The sequence below is a fragment of the Peromyscus californicus genome, unplaced genomic scaffold (assembly GCF_007827085.1).
Source record: "Peromyscus californicus insignis strain IS unplaced genomic scaffold, ASM782708v3 Scaffold_17__1_contigs__length_78620276, whole genome shotgun sequence".
Lineage (NCBI taxonomy): Eukaryota > Metazoa > Chordata > Mammalia > Rodentia > Cricetidae > Peromyscus > Peromyscus californicus.
In genome coordinates, this window is record NW_026294469.1 from 24,029,391 (window position 1) to 24,041,848 (window position 12,458).

At 41.3% G+C, this 12,458-nt stretch overlaps 1 protein-coding gene across 6 annotated transcripts in view; it reads right to left on the minus strand.

Moving 5' to 3' along the window:
- The window catches only part of Fam13b (family with sequence similarity 13 member B), a 58,905-nt gene that overhangs the window by 9,710 nt on the left and 36,737 nt on the right, over window positions 1–12,458 (minus strand). For 5 of the 6 annotated variants that reach the window (XM_052741844.1, XM_052741846.1, XM_052741841.1 and 2 more), the window contains exons 12-16: window positions 10,933–10,998; window positions 9,350–9,560; window positions 5,444–5,573; window positions 4,836–4,917; window positions 2,083–2,312 (exon numbers count right to left, since the gene is read on the minus strand). In XM_052741844.1, the coding sequence (XP_052597804.1) occupies window positions 2,083–2,312; window positions 4,836–4,917; window positions 5,444–5,573; window positions 9,350–9,560; window positions 10,933–10,998 (719 nt within the window). The remainder of the gene's footprint in view (window positions 1–2,082; window positions 2,313–4,835; window positions 4,918–5,443; window positions 5,574–9,349; window positions 9,561–10,932; window positions 10,999–12,458) is intronic. The other variant, XM_052741845.1, reaches the window with a different exon arrangement.

Here is a 12,458-nt window from a genome sequence, read left to right on the forward strand (position 1 = left end):
TGGATGGGTGGATGGATGGGTGGATGGACGGATGGATGGACGGGTGGATGGACGGGTGGATGGGTGGGTGGATGGGTGGGTGGGTGGATGGATGGATGGATGGATGATAAATAGTAGACAAACATACAGACAAATGAGGCACCAAAGAAAAAGACTAGTGGAGACAGACACACATTTCAACACATACACAGATTTTATGACCCAGTGTCTCTACTCTAAGGAAACCCCTTAGCAGTGTAAAGATGCTAGAGAAAGTTAAAAAAATGTCAATTTGCAACCTCTATTCTATGATCCATGTTTCCCTCTGTATGGGTAGACATGTTCTTTACAGTGTAATACACCCATCTTATCTTTTACTATTCTGAATGGCAAAGCAGGCAGAACTCCCTACCTGTGTTTTGGAAGAGTGTTACTTTTTGGAAGAGTGTTACTCCAAGGGCGTGTCTGAGGTACAAATTCTCCACCAGAGTTTCTGTGTTTTGCATCTAAATTCCAGACCTTTCCTTTTGTCCCACAGACTCATCCATTATCTCAATGAACCAATGTTCCACAAGATACCCTTCAACTAGACCAAATAAATTCTACCTATTTCCAGGAATGGCTAACAGTTCTTAGTCTCTTACCAGAGGAACTGAGAGATTACAAACAAGTGACTGGACAGTCGCCCCTATAACAAATACCACTTCAGATTATATTCATGCAGTAGGCACTAACGGAGTGCATACTCTATAAAACACTATCATTTGACTTTCAAGTCTGAACCTTAAATCTAGGATTGTAAATTTGAATCAAGCTAATGCAACCAAATCACTTGCAGCAGGAGGAGACTTGTAAGAACAAGACAAAGCTGAAGGAGGGATAGACTGACTAAGTCAGCCCGTTCAAGGGAACTTAATATCATGAGGGAGGTGTACTCTGTTGCCAGTGTGTCTGGGTTCACCACGACATGGACAAAACTTCACCTGAGACGATCTCCCCAGTAATCTCACCTCACATATGACTTGGTTACCAAGCACTCTGCCTGACTTCCTCACAGAAGGCAATATGGAGTGCTGGGCCTACATGCAGGTGCAGTGAGCTCTTGTCTTGAGCAAGTAAGGCAGACACAGGGAAGGAAACTGAACTTTGGCCTCCATGTGCGTGTGAATCCACACATACCTATACTATCCATAAGAGTAATGGGTCCTAAAAAAATGCAATTCATAAAATCCTGCTAACAGTTAGATCACTTGTGTTTTTTTTTTTTTTTTTTTTGGTTTTTCGAGACAGGGTTTCTCTGTGTAGCTTTGCGCCTCTCCTGGAACTCACTTGGTAGCCCAGGCTGGCCTCGAACTCACAGAGATCCGCCTGGCTCTGCCTCCCGAGTGCTGGGATTAAAGGCGTGCGCCACCACCGCCCGGCTCACTTGTGTTTTTGTTGTTGTTATTTTATTTTTTTAAATAGAGTGTCATGTGGCCCAGGCTGGGCTCAAACTCACTATATTGCTGAACTCCCAAACCCCCTGCCTTCAATTCTCTAGTACTTGGATTACAGATATGTGCCACCATGCCAGGCTTTTCAGTGATAATTTTTCTTTTTTTGTTTTTGTTTTTGTTTTTTCAAGACAGGGTTTCTCTGTGTAGCCCTGGCTATCCTAGAACTCTGTAGACCAGGCTGGTCTTGAATTTAGACATCCATCTGCCTCTGCCTCCCAAGTGCTGGGATTAAAGGCATGTTCCACCACCGCCTGGCAAGATAATATTTTTTTAATGGCTAATATCACAACTATATTTCTTATAGGATTGTTGAAAAAACCAAGTGGCAGAACCTACATAGCTTATGCCAGATACCCACAGGCTAATACCAAGAACTCAGTACACACAGCTACCATTCAAACTCAGCCATTTTATACTCTACACATTCATCTTGCCAACAATATGCAATATGCACTAATACATAGCATGCTAGGATTTAAAAGCATAGTTTGAAATGGCAAATCTGAAGGTAGAGAAGTCAGGCTACCCAGTTCTCTCCCCTGCTGTGCTAGTTACTTTGTTTCAGGCGTTCTAAAGGTACCCCAGGCAGACCACAGCTCAGCACTACCTTGATATCCTCGGGAAGGTGGCGCTCAGCACGGTTTTCCTTCAATCGTTTTGTAATAAGTTCCAGAGTAGCTTCCTTAGATGGCTTCCTCTCCTTCTGAATGCCTCTGGGCTCCCCTTCACTCTCGTCATCTTCATGGTCCAGAGAAGAGCCAAAACTTTTTGGAAGAGTGTTACTCCGAGGGCGTGTCTGAGGTACAAATTCTCCATCAGAGTTTCTGTGTTTTGCATCTAAATTCCAGAAGAGGATTAAGAATTAAAACATACAGGCTCACATATTTCAAAGCCCCATATTTACCATACAGTATGCACACAGCAAGAGAACTATTCTACTTGTCCTTTAAACAATATTCACAAGCAGCCCACTGCAAAGCACGATACTTTGATAAGCACCAAAGAGAAGTAAACAAACAGACGTTTTCATGGAGTACATACTGCTTTTCAAGGAGGGAAAAACCATTTTACTAATAGTTTCAGTTATTTCAAAAATGCTAAGTGTTATGAAGAAGATAAAAAGAAGAGACTGGGGAGATGGTTCAGTTGGAAAAGTGTTTGCTGTGCATGTCCAAGGACTTGATTTCAGATCTCCAGCACCCACGGTAAAAACCAGGGCAGAGACGGGATGCAAACCCATAAGCCCAGCCCAAGGAAAGTAGAAATGAGAGGCACTCTGAGGCTTGCTGCCCAGCTGGGCTAACCATTCAGTGAACTCCAGGTTCAATGAGAGACCCTGTCTTAAAAATCTGAGCATGAGCTGGGCGTGGTGGCAATACACCTTTAATCTCAGCACTAGGGAAGCAAAGGCAGGTGAATCTCTGTGAGTTCAAGGCCAGCCTGTTCTACATGGGGAGTTCCAGGACAGCCAGGACTCCATAGAGATACCCTGTCTCAAACAAACAAAACTGAGTTTTTACTATTGAGGAAGGTATTTGACACTGAACTCTAGCCTGCACACAACTAAGGGATAAAAGTGGTGGGAGTCCCAGTGCTAAAGAGTGTGCTTTGTGGAGGAAGAATACTGGATGGGATCAACAAAGAAGGCCTCTGTCACTGGGCTGTGGTGGCACATGCCTTTAATCCCAGCACTTGGGAGGCCAGCCTGATCTACAGAGTTCTGGGATAGCCAAGGATCCACAGAGAAACCGTGTCTGGGGGGAAAAAAAACAAAACAAAACCCACAATATCAAAGAAAGCCTCTCTGACTGGTGTCATTCTAGCTGAATATGGAATGAATAGGGCATTCCACATTTAACTAGACCAAGCACGGAAGACTAAGGGGAGAAAAGCATTTGTGTCCAATGGAGGCAATAGCCTGATCAAAAGCCCTAAATTTTTCCAAGTTTGTGAACGGAAAAAAGACATTAACATGATAAAAATCTACAAAGGGCAGTGTGTACAGGCTCTTAAGAGGCATGGTATAGCGTTTAGACTTAGAGTAAATCTAAGTAGAAAGGGAAACCCAATGGAAGAATACAATAAAAGAGTAACAATACTCTTAAAAGACAATTCTGGTCTGTGCAAAGGATGACAGCAGGAGTGGAAGAAAACTGGAATATGAGGCTATTTAATCAATTTAATGGGAACAATTAACGGCTGGAAAGTGGTTCAAATAAGGAAATGCTTACAGAACTAGAAAAGGAAATAGTCCTTTAAAAAAGAGCCTCAAGAAATGACCTTAACCACAAAACTGAAGCCTATAACAGCAGGAACAGTGTCTCAAATCTTAAGAGTTATGAAAATTTCCACCAAGTTCAAATGAATAAAGCAAAGCAAAGCAATGGTCCAAACTGTCAATCTTTTCCTCACACAGGTAACTTTTAAAGGAGTGGTAATTATTAAAGCATGCTCAGTTAACACAGAATAAATAGAACTTAACTATATTAACACTATACTAACATCTAAAAAACCTGGCATAATTTATGGCTTAGGAAAAATTTACAACTTACCAGTTAATTTTTATAGTTTCATAAATTCAATAAGCCTAGGGACTAGAGATGGAACACAGGGCCTCACAGATGGTAGGCAAGTACTCTACCACTGAGTAATATTTATTCCCAGCTCCTAATTATATTGTCTTAGATAAAATTTTACCCCCACCCATGCACAAAGATCTTAATGAAATACCTACCAAAACCCAAAGCAGTTCAATATTTAGAATATATTTCAGATAAATTGTATAGGATCAGTGCACCCATGAATATAATCTAGGGTATCTTTCAAAAGAATAATACTCATACAAACAAATAAAAAACATTGAAAAGAACATAGCACAAAGAATCCCATTTATTTTATTTTTATTTTTATTTTTTGGTTTTTCGAGACAGGGTTTCTCTGTGTAGCTTTGGAGTCTATCCTGGAACTCACTTTGTAGACCTGGCTGGCCTCGAACTCACAGAGATCCACCTGCCTCTGCCTCTAGAGTGCTGGGATTAAAGGCGTGTGCCACAACCACCCACATTAAGATTCCCATTTCTTAATATACATTACTGGCCTTAACAATAAAAGGAAATCTATTTTTTTTCCAAAAAAAGTTCCAAAATAGATTTTATTATTATTATTCAAGACAGGGTTTCTCTGTATAGCCCAAGCTGTCCTAGAACTTGCTCTGTAAGACTAGGCTGGCCTCAAACTCGGAGGAGTTGGGATTATGGGCATGCACCAGTTCCAAGATTTAAAATAATCAAATTTATAACTACATTTTTTATAGATTTATGTTTTAAAGACGTAAATTTTCCACAAAGTGTAGACTCATACCTTTAATCTGCTTCCGCAACTTTGTAAGCTCTGTCATCCATTTTAATACCTTCGGATTGGCTGCAATGTCACTGTAGGAGGGCTACAAAGTTATGGAGAAAGATCACTGACGTTTGTAATATACAATAGTTACGTTAATTCATTCAATTCTCACTTTAATTTGATATCAAGCTTCTCACGGTCAGACAACTGGAAGGAGACAGGTTTGAAGGTAGGTGTTTCATCCCTAGGCATTCGACTCTACATACAGGTTCTAACTATTATCTAATTATTAAAAACACGCGTTTTCTTCATTTCCTCCCTCCCCTTTGTAACTTGTGGTTTATGTCAGAGCAGAACTTTGATCTGTTAATGTAAATTTAGTTTAAGAATTCTAAAAACTGTTTGCACATGAGAACATAAAAACACGCTGGTACAACGTTAAGAATGCTGTCACAGAAATCAAGACAAACTAAGGACCCGCTGGCTCTCAGGTGTCCACAATCATTACTCCTTCCCTAGCATCTCAGGTGTGTTCTGAGGAAAGCGCTGGAGCACTTGTTCTAAGACCCTCCTCTCTCAGCTCTAATATGAACTTGAGCTTGTACTAGGCAGTGCTACAAACTTACCTTGCTATTTCTTTCCCTTTCAAATTGTTCCTCAAATTGTCTGATTTTTTTCTGAAGTTTCTTGACCAACTGATAAGGTGTTCTGTCTTCTCTTTTCTCATCTTTTGAACTAAAGGATGACCTTCGAATTCTGAATTAAAACAACAGGCCAACACGGTGTGTTACATTTTCAAGTGTCAACATGGCATTACTTATTGTCCTGATGTGTTACTATTAGTGAGGACATCTTAAAAGTGAAGGGAGGGCCAGCGCCAAGGCTCAGCAGTTTGCCCTCTGGTCTCCATATAAGCACTGTGGCATGAGCATGTAATACAATAATAATGGTAATAATAATTTTCAGTGAAATTAAATCCCTAATACTAAAGAACAGCCAATAAATAAATTAGCTATCACACGTGGTAACAAAAAGAGTCTTAGGCTGGAGAGATGAATCAGCAGTTAAGAGCACTGGCTACTCTTCTAAGAGGTCCCAGGTTCAGTTCCTAGCACCCACGTGGTAGCTTACAACTATCTGTAATTCCAATCTCAGGGGATCTGACACCTCTGGTCTCTGCAAGCACTGTACTCACATGCACAAACCCACACACAGAAAAACACATATACACATAATTAAAATTAGGGCGGGCAATATAAAATGTATTTAAATGATCAAGATTTCTTATTGACTCTCTGAGTGTCAGTTTAGGCAACTTAATCCAGCCTGCCAGAAGGCAGTGTAGTATGTTACCGGGAACCCTGTGAAAAGGTTTGTATTGTTTATTATTATTGTTGATGTTGTATGTATGGGTGTTTTGCCTGTGTTTTGTTATACCCATACATCACTGTGTGCCTAGTGTCCTTGGAAACCAGAAGAGAGCATCAGATCCCCAGGAACTGGAGTTACAGATGGTTGTGAGCCACCATGTGGGTGTTGGGAACTGAGCCTGGGTCCTCTGCAAGAGCAGTCAGTACTCTTAACCACTAAGCTATGTCCCAACCCCAGAGAATTGTAGTTGGGAATACTAGTTGGAAGGAAGGAAGGAAGGAAGGGGTGTTGCACACACATTCTCCCAGAGATTAAAACCTGTGTTTACATTCAGTGCTGAGACTAAAAACCTCCCAAAGAGGGACACAACAGGGATAGGAAGCCACGCAAACCATGCAGCCCCCGGAAAGCCTTCAGATCATATCTTGCATTTCTGAACTTCACCAATGCTAACACAGTTCACTACCTTAAATTCCAAATACTGTCTCCACAGTAAAGCAGTGAGTAACTTCTAAGACTACTACACAGGGGCTAGCAAGATGGCTTGGCAGGTACAGCACTTGCTGCTCAAACCTAATGATTTGAGTTTGATATCCGTAACCCACAAGAGCTGGAAGCACTCTCTCTCTTCTCTGTTTCTGTGTGTGTGTGTGTGTGTGTGTGTGTCACGCATACATGCACACATGTATGAAATAATAACTTGGGGGGTGTGTTTCTGTGATAAGGTTTCTCTATATAACAGCCCTGGCTGTCCTGGAACTTGCTCTGTAGACTAGGCCTCAAACTCAGAGATCCATCAGCCTCTGCCTCCCAAGTGCTGGAATTAAACGCGTGCACCATCACCACCTGGTGCAGTAATAAATTTTTAAAAATATCATAGTGTCTTCAAGGGAATCTCTGTGAGTTCAAGGGCAGCCTGGTCTACAAAGTGAGTTCCAGGACAGCCAGAACTACATAGAGAGACACTATCTCAAATGAATAAATGAAATTTTTTTAAATTTAAATTATTTTTAATTATATGTGTGTGTCTGTCTGTATGGGAGTGCACCAGTGCCCATGACAGGTAGAGGCAGCAGATCCTCCTGAAGCCTGAGACAGGTAGTTGTAAGCTGCCTGACATGGGTGCTGAAACTGGCCCTTGGTCCTTTGGCAGAGCAGTACATGTGCTCCAGCCCTACACCAAGGCTCTTTAAAAGCAAACAAAAAAATGGTACTGTTGAATCATTTCCTATTTAGTATCACTTACAATGATGTTTGCTTGCTGCATTTTTCCTACAAAAAAATATCCAAAGCTGTTTCCTAATATTAGAGCATTTGGAAGTATACAAAGTCTATGTTAGCTGCTTGCTTTTTTAAGTTTTGTGTATGAGGGTTAGGGGGTATGCACAAGAGTTCGGGTGCCTTCAGAGGCCAGAGGGACCAGATCCTCCTGGAGATGGAGTTACAAGTGGTTTGTGAGCCGGGCGGTGGTGGCGCACGCCTTTAATCCCAGCACTTGGGAGGCAGAGCCAGGCGGATCTCTGTGAGTTCGAGGCCAGCCTGGGCTACAGAGTGAGTTCCAGGAAAGGAGCAAAGCTACACAGAGAAACTCTGTCTCGAAAAACCAAAAAAAAAAAAACAAACAAACAAGTGGTTGTGAGCCACCTGATATGAGTGCTGAAGATGGAACTTGGGTCCTCTGCAAGAGCAGTATGCTGTAGTGGCATTTGCTCCGTCCATGACCTTGGGCTATACAGCCCAAAGGAGGGTACGTGACCTCTAAAAAGGAGTTGGAGAAGGGTCCCATGCCCCTTCTCCCTGCTCCTGCCTGGATTTGCTCCCAGTCAGATCAGAGGACTATTTCAGCTGTCTACTCCATTCTGTCTACTTGAGTGTATTTCCTCCATTTATATCTTAATAAATCCTGTTACCCATTTAATAGACTCATGTGGACTGATCATGATGGTATGCTTGTAAGTCACCAAGCCATCTTTGCAGCCCAATGTGTACATGTGAGTGCAGGTGCCTATGGAGGCCACAAGAGGCACAGGGTCCCCTGAAGCTGGAGTTACACAATATGGGTACGAGGAACTGTAAGTGCTCTTAACCCCAATCCATCTCTCTCGTCACCCCCCACCTCAATGTTGGCTTTTAAAATGATGAAACTCTTTTCAATGTTATTAAACAAAAGAAATTTTCTAGTAACAAAATACATGTAAATCAGAATCTTAGGCCTTAGGATGTAGCTCAGTCGGTATAGTAAGCATATCTAGGGAGCCTTGTGTTTGATCCTCAACACCATAAAAACTGACTACAAAGTTGTTCTCACTTTCACACAAAGAATCCCCCTCCCCAACACATCATACACATGCTATAACACATTCTAAACTTATCTGAACAACAGTAACCAGAGCCTCCATTTTCAACAGCAGAGTTAATCTGTCAATCATGAATGACAAGCTGCAATGTCAAGGACACCTGCTAGTAAGGCACAGAAGAAGACCTGTTGCTCTTTCCTCTATTGACTTCCTGAGCTGAAAAAGCATTAGAGCTTCAATCTGGAAGGCAGACACTGCTGAACCAAATGAATGAAGGCGTCAGACTACGGCAGAGACAATGTCCCCTTTTTCACAGGTTTTCCCTATGCAGCCTCTGTCAGCTTGGACATTTCTGAGATTTTGCTGTTGTTTTCCTTTTGTAATCTTTTCTCTGCCCCTGCCTCTCTCTCTCACGCACATAGAAAGAGAGTATGGAGGTCAGAGTTGACTTGGCAGCAGGCACCCTGGTCACTCAGTACATGTCAGCTCCTTCTGGGAAGAAGGTGCAGTCTATGATGCTGAAGAGGATGCCAAGACCACAGTCCCTCTCCTGCTTCCAAGACAGCTGAGGAACCCAATTAAAATTAAGTTTCAATTAGAACACTGGAAACTGGTCAGCTTCTTTCCTTTCAGAGTTCTACATTTCAATTACAAATGAATAGATGAAAGAGGACTAAACCATGAAGAAATGCCCAGTCTAACAGTTCACCCCAAGTACTACATAAACCTCAATAAATTCAAAATGCAACAGCAAGAGAATTACAAAACATGCTTCAGGAATAGGGACAGCGGCTTTAAACAATGCGCCTGGAAGCATCTGTGTACAGAATGAGAACTGCCTCTCAAATATGTGCTATCACACACCTAGTGAAGGAAAGCGCCTTGGATGAAAAATCCAACGCTTCTGGATCATGTAGGAAACGCTGGCTTTGTCCAAAGTCTAAACTACGATGTGATAATACTGGAGGGCAGTCCTCTCCCAGGGGATGGTGAGTCATCCTTGCAGCCTGTGGAGACAGCTGAGCTTCTCCAGACTCCGAGTCCTCCTGCCAAGACTTAAATGCAGGAAACGGCTCTGTGAAACAAACACAAGGGCGGGATTATGGGAGTCTTGAGTCTACAACATTGTATAGTGGGTTCATTATATATGAAAACATCAAAGCAAGAGATACTAGCATATTCATAATGCCTGCTGGGGTTTAAAATTATCCAAGCTTCATTTGTCATATCCTCTCATTAAGAGATTCACCTTAAATGCCTGAACCCAGTAACAAAGCAACACTACTATTAAGTTTCTTAAATTTAATTCTAAAGATGTTATTTAACATAATCCTAACTCAATATTCTAAAGACATTACACAGAAAAACATTTTTTCAAATACAAGTCTTTACTTAGAAACAGTGAACACTCACTCACTAGGCATATGAACTCTCTATCAGATAGTGGCTGGTATGTTAAAATATGACAGTTTTCCCCACACTACACAGAACTAAGAAACAGAACTAACACTCTAAGAATTCTAATATTTGAAGTGAGGAGTCAACTAATCCTGTTCACAATATGTTAAATAACATGACATAAACATAAACTGTTGACAATAAAATAGTGGTAATTACTTTTCTGTTATGGGGTTTCTAAGATACACACACACACACACACACACACACACACACACACACACACACACACACACACACACACTCTTACTTAAATTCCCACAACAGTATTTCAGTGAGAACAAAACCGTGCTGGTTCTCCTTAAGCACATTTTTCTGACTACAGTGATCCTGTATCTTTCCACTGAAGCCATGTTAATATAACTTATGTATCTTCTCACACAAACCATCTACAAATCTAAGCCAAATATAACATGAATTTTAAGCATCACTGGATTACGGGAAAGGAGAGGCTTCCTAGCTATACATTAGACTTTAAAACTAAAATTTTGAATCTTGATGATATAGCTATTGTAAAAGCAAAAACTAATGCAATAATGGATTAACAATATCAAAATTTTAAAAGTTGTCATTTTCTTTAGACAATAATCAGGACAACCACTTCAGCAATTTAGTTTAATGTTATGTATTAGCCATTTAAAGCATTATTTTTTAACAGTTTTTTAGAAAATAATTTAGCTTGCTTTTGAAGTCTAGATCAATTTGGTGACTAAAAGTTGGGTAACAAGTATGTAATCCCACAATAAACTCAGCAATACAGTGATTTCAGAGCAACCCTTGTACCTGTGTCCCAGCAAATACATTAATAATGAACATTTTATGAGAAACTGCCATGTTTTAAGAGAAAAATATTGACAAAAACATTTTTTCCTTAGTTTTTAAACATGAAAGTTTTCCTAAAATTTGGGGACAGCAGGAGAAGGGCTAATGACAAGACAAAGCAAGTGAACCACACAAAGGAAAGACTAACTATGGTGAGCCATACTTACCCTCCCCATCTCTCTGCAGATGCATTGTTTTGAAATCAATGAGGGGGAAAGTGATAAGGCATGACGCTAATAAAATGGAAAAAATGGCAAAAAATACTAAAGTGAACACACAGCACAGGCAGAACAAACCATACACATAACACAAAGCCAAGGATACCAAAACCATTTCCCTAAGACCAGTTAGGCATTCTGCTCAAAAACATCGTTCAAAGAATGACTACTGACCACACTGTAGCAGACATACATTTCTATTTCAGCAAGTAAGGCAAACCCAAAAGTGACTGTTAATCTCAGACACAGGATGAAGAACCGAACCATCTTAGCCAAGTACACTTTGAAGCCTTTAGTAAGACTGACAGAAAGAAACAACTCCCTTAAAAGGCTGAGGGTATCATTAACTGATGGAGTGCTTCTTGGCATCTTCAAGGCTCTAGGTTCAATCCCCAGGACCAACAAGAGAAAACAAACAAACAAAACTCTCCCTTTGTTCAGGCTTTATGCTTCCTAAAAGACTACTACTGTATTTCATCCCAGAGACAGCAGCAGAAAGACGGAGGGAAAGATGATGGCCACCGCCATTAAGACTTTGAACGGCTGCCACCAATTCATATTGGTTGTGGCAGACAAATGCAACCTGCTTGCTGACTGTCTTCTGCCAACTACCCTTTGAGCTGGGCCCCAATTTGTGGAGTCATCCCCATTCCTCGACTACAGTCACATCAAACAAACAAAATATGTCTATAGATTTCAAAGTACACAAGGTCTAAAGAAATTTAGTATCTTAAGTTTTTGTTGTTGTTGTTTTTAATATTCCAACACCTAATTGCAGAAAATCAATATTCACAGTTGTGGCAAAGTTAGACCAACATGACTAACGTTAGGCAGTTCACTCACCTACCCACTAGCGTTGAGTTTCTGAAGGTCTCCGATCCCCTTCTGGAAGAGACCTACATGGATTTACCCCGACTGTGAGCAGGTGGGTAACGAGGCAGCCCTGGCATTGGAAAGCAGACCTGCTCCTCCTCCTTTCACAAGCTCCAGGTGGATTCCGACAGAGGGAAACCAGCACTGGGCTTTCTTTGAGAACCTCCAGAAAGCTGGAGCTAGAGACACCCGTCTCTCCAACAATGGAAACCGCTCATTCTCGCAGGTTTAACTCAGGGTCAGAGCCTCCAGTCGGAGATCCTAAGTGGTTATTTATTTGCATCTCCTACCAGAAGAGACAAAAGTGCTTCATCGTATCCTACCCTCTTGTTCAGGGACTCCTTTCCTACCAAGGTTCCCAAGGGTGCTCTTTTAGCCACTGTTGCTTTCCAGTAACAGACATGTGTTCTTCACCACCACCAGTAGGCTAACATCTCCTAACTCAAGGGAGCTTCTTTATTAATTCTAGAAGTTCTGAATAAGTCAAGCAGACACCAACCTCCTGATTCAGTTTAAGTTAGGGCTCACAATCAGAGATCTAGAACTCGGGTGGGGAGGATCACACTAAAATTGGCACAGACAAGGATTTGGTAGGACGTTTT